The sequence below is a fragment of the Ursus maritimus genome, unplaced genomic scaffold (genome assembly GCF_017311325.1).
Source record: "Ursus maritimus isolate PB19 unplaced genomic scaffold, ASM1731132v1 scaffold_37, whole genome shotgun sequence".
NCBI lineage: Eukaryota > Metazoa > Chordata > Mammalia > Carnivora > Ursidae > Ursus > Ursus maritimus.
In genome coordinates, this window is record NW_024426341.1 from 624,792 (window position 1) to 633,558 (window position 8,767).

The 8,767-nt window shown below is 41.1% G+C and overlaps 1 protein-coding gene across 1 annotated transcript; it reads left to right on the plus strand.

The window, feature by feature from the left end:
• The first annotated feature begins 1,356 nt into the window (after nucleotides 1–1,356).
• LOC103681572 (olfactory receptor 7A5-like) lies at nucleotides 1,357–2,297 on the plus strand. The gene has a single exon (XM_008711162.1). The coding sequence runs from the start codon at nucleotides 1,365–1,367 to the stop codon at nucleotides 2,295–2,297; it is 933 nt and encodes a 310-aa protein (XP_008709384.1). The 5' UTR covers nucleotides 1,357–1,364.
• Nucleotides 2,298–8,767: the final 6,470 nt, after the last annotated feature.

Genomic DNA, 8,767 nt, shown 5'->3' on the forward strand with positions numbered 1-8,767 from the left:
TTACCCAAAGGATGTATGGACTTTTCTATCTCAGAGTCCTATACTCTCTCTCTAGAAGATGTCAGTACTCAACATATATTCCTCAAATGCAGGAAAGCATTTCTCATTAAAACTGTAATACCTGCCCTCTTAGGGAAAGGGCTGAATGGACAGGAATTCCTAATCAGAGGTGTCAGGTAACTTCCCTTAGATCAGATCAATACTAAAAAATGTATTTTTCTTTCTTGATAACAAAATAGAAATGGTAGCCCGTCACTCTGTTAATAATGCCCAGTTGCCACAAATCAAAAGTACAATGCAGTATCTCCTCACACCTGTCAGAATGGCTAAAATCAACAACACAAGAAACAACATTTTTTTGGTGAGGGTGTGGAGAAGGGGAACACTCTGGCCCTGTTGGTGGGAAAGCCTGGTGCAGGCACTCTGGAAAACAGCGTGGAGTTTCCTCAGAAAGTTAAAAATAGAACTGCTTTATTTTTTTATATAATAATATTTTTTATTACATTATGTTAGTCACCATACAGTACATCCCTGGTTTTTGATGTAAAGTTCAATGATTCATTAGTTGCGTATAACACCCAGGGCACCATGCAATACGTGCCCTCCTTACTACCCATCACCGGCCTATCACTAGAACTGCTTTATGATCCAGCAATTGCACTGCTATGTAGTCACCCAAAGACTAAAAAATACTAATTCAAAGGGATACATGCACCCAAATCTTTTTAGCAGCATTACCTACAATAGCCAAAATCTGGAAACAGCCCAAGTACCATAGATAGATGAATGGATAAAAAATTGTGATATGTGTGTGTGTGTGTGTGTGTGTGTGTGTATACATATATATATGGCTATTGTATATATGTTTGTGTGTATGTATATATGATATATACATATATATACAAACATACTGAGGAATATTATTCATAAAGCAAAATGAAATCATGCCATTTGCACTGACGTGGGTGGAGCTAGAGTGTATTATGCTAAGCCACCGAAGTCAGTCAGAGAAAAACAAATACCATGATTTCTGTCATATGTGGAATTTAAGAAACAAAACAAAGAAGCAAAGGGGAAAAAATGAGAGAAAGAGAGACAAATGAAGAAACAGACTATTAACTACAGAAAACACACTGCTGGTTACCAGAGGAGAGGTGGGTGGGGGGATGGGTGAAATAGGTGATGGGGATGAAGAAGGACACTTGTGACGAGCGCTGGGTGTTGTATGGAGTGTTGAGTCACTATACTGTCCACCTGAAAGAAATATTACACTGTATATTAACTAACTGGGATTTAAATGAAAATTTAAAAAATGAAAAATTATCATGCTATTTTTTTTCTTTCTTTGTAGTCTCCACCACCACATGGAAACAGACAATGACACACGAATTTCAGAGTTTCTTCTTCTGGGATTATCAGAGGACCCCAAACTGCAGCCCCTCCTATTTGGGCTTTTCCTCTCCATGTACCTGATCACTGTGTGTGGAAACCTGCTCATCATCCTGGCCGTCAGCTCTGACTCCCACCTCCACACCCCCATGTACTTCTTCCTGGCCAACCTGTCCTTTGCTGACATCTGTTTCACCTCCACCACCGTCCCCAAGATGCTGTGGAATGTCCAGACTCAGAGCAAACTCATAACCTATGAAGGTTGTATCACTCAGATATACTTTTTCCTACTCTTTTCAAGCTCTGATGACTTTCTCCTGAGTGTGATGGCCTATGACCGCTTTGTGGCCATCTGTCACCCCCTGCACTACATGGTCATCATTAACTCCTGGCTCTGTGGACTGCTGGTTCTGGTGTCCTGGATCATGAGTGTTCTTAATTCCTTGTTACAGAGCTTAATGGTGTTACAGCTGTCCTTCTGCACAGAGGTGGAAATCCCCCATTTTTTCTGTGAACCCAATCAGATGATTCAACTTGCCTGTTCTGACACCTTTCTTAATGACATGGTGATGTATTTTCTAATTGTGCTGTTGGGTGGTGGTCCTCTGGCTGGGATCCTTTACTCTTACTCTAAGATAGGTTCCTCCATACATAGGATGTCATCATCTCAGGGCAAGTACAAAGCATTTTCCACCTGTGCATCTCACCTCTCCGTTGTCTCCTTATTTTTTTGTATGGGCTTAGGAGTGTACCTTAGCTCTGCTGCTACCCAGAGCTCCCATGCAAGTGCAGTGGCCTCGGTGATGTACACGGTGGTCACCCCCATGCTGAACCCCTTCATCTACAGCCTGAGGAACAGAGACATAAAGAGGGCTCTGAAAAGAATCATTGGGGTTCCAGTGATGTGAGGGCCCATCGTCCTGGGGTTGAAGAAGTGCCCATGATTGCAGGGCTCACAGCCTCAGAGCCTGGACCTGCCATTCTTCGATCAGGCTGTGGAGGTAGAATCTGCTCTTTCTATATATTTTCTGGCATTTCTATTCATTTGAATTCAACTTCTCCATACATTTATGTAATTCACTTTATTAAACTTCTCTTCTCTCTGATATATTGACAGTTTCCCCTTATCTCTTTTAATCCAGTATTTTCCCCACCCTGGAAATTTCGTAAGTTACATGGGCACAAATGGCTGGAAATTTCATATCTTACATGGGGCAAGTTGGATTTCTTAAAAATCTTTTCATTTCAAATGGTTTGTATCATGCCAAATAAATTTTCCCTAGATTTCTCAAAGGAATATTCATGAGTTGTATTCTTCATATGGAAGAATCTACACTTGGCCACTAAGCCCTTTATATAACTTCATTGTAGAGGAGAATAAAAAACCCCAGTTTTCACCTAGGGTTTGTCAATCTTGTTACATCCCTACCATCATTCCTCTTCCTGATAACGTGGACTCTAATACTGTCCCCTTTAAGTCTCAGTCTCCTCACAGGGATGGTTAGGTTAGGAAAGCCCAGGCACCCCCTGCACCCCTGTGCTTGTGGACATTCCCACAGATGCTTCCCTGACCAGAGCCTCTGCTGTGGCTGCACCAGCCCTTGGGTTCTTACTGTGACTGCAAGACAGGCTTCTGCAGCACACATCAGAGATTCTAACAAAACCAGGTTTAGTACTCACAGGTCCTGGAGGGCAGAGGCAGAAAAATCTGGGGGGAGAGGGAGTGCAGAGTTTCAGAGAGAGATGAAGGCCAGACCTGGGGTCCTGCCTTTACTGGGGTCCATGGGAGGGTGCCTGGAAGTTTGCAGGTTCCCTCTCTATTTATGATTTTAAAACATAGGAGTGAAATTCTGGCTTGGAAAGGGAAAGCGGGGTCACTCATATGTCAGTATTGAGGTTACGCTTTCTGAGGAGGTGCTTCATGGCTGGAGCTGCCTGGCTGATAGTGTCCCACACCTGATGTTTTTTTTATTACATTATGTTAGTCACCATACAGTACATCTCTGGTTTCTGATGTAAAGTTCGATGATTCATTAGTTGCGTATAACACCCAGTGCACCATGCAATACGTGCCCTCCTTACTACCCATCATCAGCCTATCCCATTCCCCTACCCCCCTCCCCTCTGAAGCCCTCAGTTTGTTTCTCAGAGTCCATAGTCTCTCATGCTTCTAAAGGTCATCCATGGTGTTGTGTGGAGCTGTAGTCCACTGCTTTCTTCAACTAATACATTTGACTCCATTTATATATGAAGGTTAATCTTACAGTTTATGAGAAAAATAATTTACCAAATGTAAATTGCCTTAATTGAATTTCACTATTTCTATACCCATATGTGACACTTCGCCTTCTTCCCGACTATAAGACGTTTCTCTGACCCCTGTCAGGTGGGACTCAGCTACATGTGCTTTTGGTCTGACATGAGTCATACACCACCAGAATTTAAATTCTCACTAAGTTTTGGAGTATAATTGCATACTTATTATGTAATTACATACAACAAGCTGCACATATATTAAGAGTTCATTTTGCTGAATTAAAGACGTCATACTTGAATCAAGCATACATACTGTACGGGTCTGTTTGTAAGAACTTGAGAAGAGGCACAGGAAGTTTTACCTACATTTTTATGTTATTGTTAAATATGTAATTCACCTGGACATCCATTACCTTATTTCTGAAGACAATGTGGAACTTGAAATGAATGCTGCAAGGAATAAATAAAGTGTTGGATACACCTTGTCAAGTCCAAAGAAAACACTTGGGAGTGAGGAGTGTGTGTGTGTATGTGAGTGTGTGCACTCGTGCACATCTTTCTTTCAAATAATCAGGCTCACACATGTGTGCACACATTCACACACTGGTTTATAATCCCAACAATGTTGTTGAAAGAAAACTTGAGAGAAAGTTGCAGAATATTGAAAGGAAAAGGAATGTTTGCGTGAATATGAAATAGAAAAAATGTACAAATTTTGACAGAAAGATTTAAAGTAGAATGAGTGACTTAATTTACAAAATTTTTATGGTGGGGCACCTGGGTGGCACTGTCAGTGAGTGTCGGACTCTTGATTTTGGCTCAGGTCGAGATGTCAGCATCCTGGGACTGACCCCGAGTCAGGCTCCACACTCACCACAGAGTCTGCTTGAGTTTCTATCTCACTCCCTCTGCCGCTCCTCCCAACTCTCTCTCTCAAGCAAATAAATCTCTACAAAAAAATTTTGGGTGACTTAATTTTAATAATGAATTACTTTTCCTATCTTAATGCCTCAAAGGCCTCAAAATTAGAACCATATTGACATTTATGCACCGGGAAATTGCGGTACCATCTGATGAGGCCAAATATCTCCAAGTTAGGTCCAATTTCTCTATTTAATGTGGGATTTCAACACAAAATGCCTTGGCCATTACATCAGAAACTAATTATGTATTGTATGGTGACTAACATAACATAAGAAAAAAATTTTTAAATGCCTTGGCCCAAAGGAAGCTAACTGAATAATTTGAGAAGTTCAAACTCAGTTCCTGCAAACAATATCATATTGGATAAATATTTGCATTAGATTCCTTTCACTGATGTCAACGATATCCACGTTAGTGTCTCAAAACAAATAATTCCCTTAAACTTTTAAATATCAGAAGTATGGAAGGGGTCTCATGGGCTAAAATAATGATATCTTCAGGCTATGACCCTTCTGGATTCTCCAGGGAGAACATCCCCATTCCCGCCCCAGTGTCTAGTGGCCCCCACATTCCTTGGCTCAGGGAATCTCCTCCATCTGTGAAACCAGCACAACAATAGTTTCCAGTCTCTGTCTGATTCCATTTTTCTTCCTTACTCTTCCATATATAGAGGGCCATTGTGATTGTACTAGTCCAATGTGGAAAATCCAGGCTTATCTTCTTATTGTAGGATAAGGACTAGTAGCTTTATTCCATCTGCTGTCTTAGTTACTCTGCTAAATAAGCTACATTTTCACACGTTCTTCAGGATGACATCTTTTGGAGGTCCATCTGGTGCCTACTCCAAAATCTTTTTTGTACATATTATTTGATATCCCTCAAGAACCCTTCTACTTAAAAAATTGAGCACAGAATTTTTCATCACCCAAAGAGTGAGTGAAAAACTATTCTTTTCAAAAATATGTGCAAGGAAGATTCCTGTGGGAGAAGACCTAAAACTACCTACACGGGACACTAACACAGGACCACAACCTTGCTCTCAAGCTGTGCTCCACAGACCAGGACCTGAGCATCAGCACCACCTGGGAGCTTATTAGAAATGAGTCTCTAGGGGCACATGTGGGGCTCAGTCTGCTAAGTGTCTACTTTCGGTTTTGACTCAGGTCATGATCTCAGGGTCAGGAGATGAAGCCCCACATTGGGCTCTGCGCTCAGTGCAGAGTCAGCTTGATATTGTCCTTTGCCCTTTCCCTCAGCTGCCACTTGTGCTCTCTCGAAATAAAAAGTAAGTAAATAAATAAATAAAAACTTTTTAAAAAGTGCAGAATCTCTGGACCCACTGGAGACCTGATGAGTCAGAATTTGAATTTTAACTAAGAACTTTGGTGATCTGTATGGACAGTGAAGGTAGAGAAGAGCTGGTCTAGAATCCTATCTCTCACCTTCTCATTGTGGACACTGGGGCTGGATAATTCCTTTTGCTGGGTGCTGGCCTGTGGGTTACAGGTGTTTGGGAGCAGCCCCCAGACATGGCCAAATATCCCCAGTTGAGAACCACCATGCCAGGATTTCAGAACTAAAAACATTCTGACACAATTCTAATCGAAACTCCATCCCTTCCTTGCTTTATACATTAGAGCAGAACGTAAATCCCCCTGAGCCCCATTTCTACAACAGAGAATGGAGTTCATAAAAGTACCACTGCAGAGAATGAACATTTGTCAAAAATAAATGTGACATGCCCTATGAGGTACTAAGTTAGGTTGTGGTACATGATGTGTAAATGTATATCTCACAATTAATAAACACTTCAAATGAGGGACTGAAGGCCAGTTCTTAACGTGTGATCTAACTGTGACATTCCTAATTATTTTGGCTAAACCATCATGCAGCCAAGGAGTGCAGTACCCAAGATTTTGTAATAAAGGAACAAAGGTCTCACCTTTCTCAAAGAAGGAAATGGTAATTTTCTTTCTTTTTTTTTAGTGTGTATTTTTAATTAGAATAATGCACTTCTTTTTAAAAATTTTTTTAAATAATATTTTTTATTATATTATGTTAGTCACCATACAGTACATCCCTAGTTTTTGATGTAAAGTTCCATGATTCATTACTTGCGTATAACACCCAGTGCACCATTTTCTAGAGATATCAGGGGTTGTGTCCCCACCATAGGTCAATCCTTTGAAGACCTAATGGAACGAGTCATACGAATTCCTCAGTATTAGACTTTCGAGAAAACTTGAAGCCAGGGTTGTGATCAAGTGCTGGGAAGATTAGACCTCTGGAAATGGGATAATTAATGGAGAAAAAGTAATACAAACTGAATTCACCTGGCATACAATGTGGTCTCCTAGGAACAGAGACCCATCCAGAAATATCTCCATTCTGTCCAGACCAGTTTCCCCAGGAGAAATCATGCACTTAATGGTGGGAGCACCAAGAGAAATGTGCCTAATGAGCAGATGTGGAGAGCTGTAAATATCTCTTCTGCTACAGAACCCCATGGTGGGCATTTTGGTTGGACAGAGCATTGTTGTTGCTTTGGAGTCCTACGTCTGCCTGGGAGACCAATGCTTGACACCTTCCTGCTGTCCTGTCTGCAAACAGAGTTTGATCTCCATCAACAACTATCCAAGGAGGAATTGTGACTTGCAAAGGAAAAGCTTCTCTTGGAGTTCTCATGCAGGTGAGTTCAAGAGCCCAGCAGGTACTGCAGGAGAGGATCAGAGGGAACAGAAGCCAAGACTTCTACCGAAGGTCACCGAGAATCCATCCAGCATAGCCAGGATGCCACAGGTCACAGTAGCTGTTTTCTGGCTTTACCAATAAATGAATGTATTTATTTAGGTTGCTGAAAAGAAAAGTGAACCTTGCAATCAGAAGCGCAAGTAGTAATGTTGATAATTAACTGGTATAAATGGAAGCTGGTTAGAAGGAATGGGGAGGCATAAAGTGCTTCCAGTAAAAGTAGAACAGAAATGGAAGGATTCACAAATAGGGTATTAGCTGTGGAGAGATATACAGTGAAGTGAGGGCATGTCCTTTTATTTTAAGATGGGGCATCCTAGACTATGTTTCCACATGGATGAGAAAGATCCAGACCAAGGGATGATATTTTCTGAAGGAAATACTATTATGTCACTGCCAGAAAAATATTTGGGATTGTTAACTTAAAAAGCTCTTCTCATCACCCCCCCTTTCTTTATCCCTTCCTTTTCCTACCGATCTTCCTAGTTCTTATGTTCCATAGATGAGAGAAACCATATGATAATTGTCTTTCTGTGCTTGACTTATTTCACTTAGCATTATCTCCTCCAGTGCAGTCCATGTTGCAGCAAATGTTGAGAAATCATTCTTTTTGATAGCTGAGTAATATTCCATTGTATATATGGACCACATGAGAGACTATGGACTCTGGGAAACAAACTGAGGGCTTCAGAGGGAAGGGGGGTGGGGGAATGGGATAGGCTGATGATGGGTAGTAAGGAGGGCACGTATTGCATGGTGCACTGGGTGTTATATGCAACTAATGAATCATCGAACTTTACATCAAAAGAATAAATAAATAAAAATAAAAAATTAAAATGGTCTTCTCAACCAGGGGCCATCTTGTCACCCAGGGAACACTGAAGCAATATCCAGACAGTTGTCACCGTAACACTGGGGAGGGGAGGTGGTGGTCAGGGTGCTAAACATGCTATCATGCACAGGGAGACCCACCGCAGACAGGATCTGGCCCAGAGTGTTAGTCAGTGCAGGAACTGAGAAACCCTAAGTTAAAAGAGTATCTGTATTTTTAGTATTTATAGTTCTCTTCAGGTTGTTTCTCCACCATCACACTTCCCTCTTCTACCCCTCCAAATTAGAAAGCCCTTTATTGCCAGTTAGGAAGTTCCAGTCCCAATCAGCAAGGCAGCTCTTCGGTGGGCTTTCCCAGCTGATGGGTGTGAGAGAAGTCTTTCTTGTTGTTTTCTCAAACTATCACTCACCTTGAGCATAGATTTGTATATTGGATCCCCATTCCTTTGACCATTATTATTATTATTATTTGTCCATACATTTCATGCCTATTTGCTACACTGAACTGCATTTCAAATGATTTTTACAGAGTTATTATTATTCAACTGATTTATGGGTGGTTATTTTGACCATACATAAAGTTTAAATTTTAAGAGTTAAATATGCCTTTCTTTTT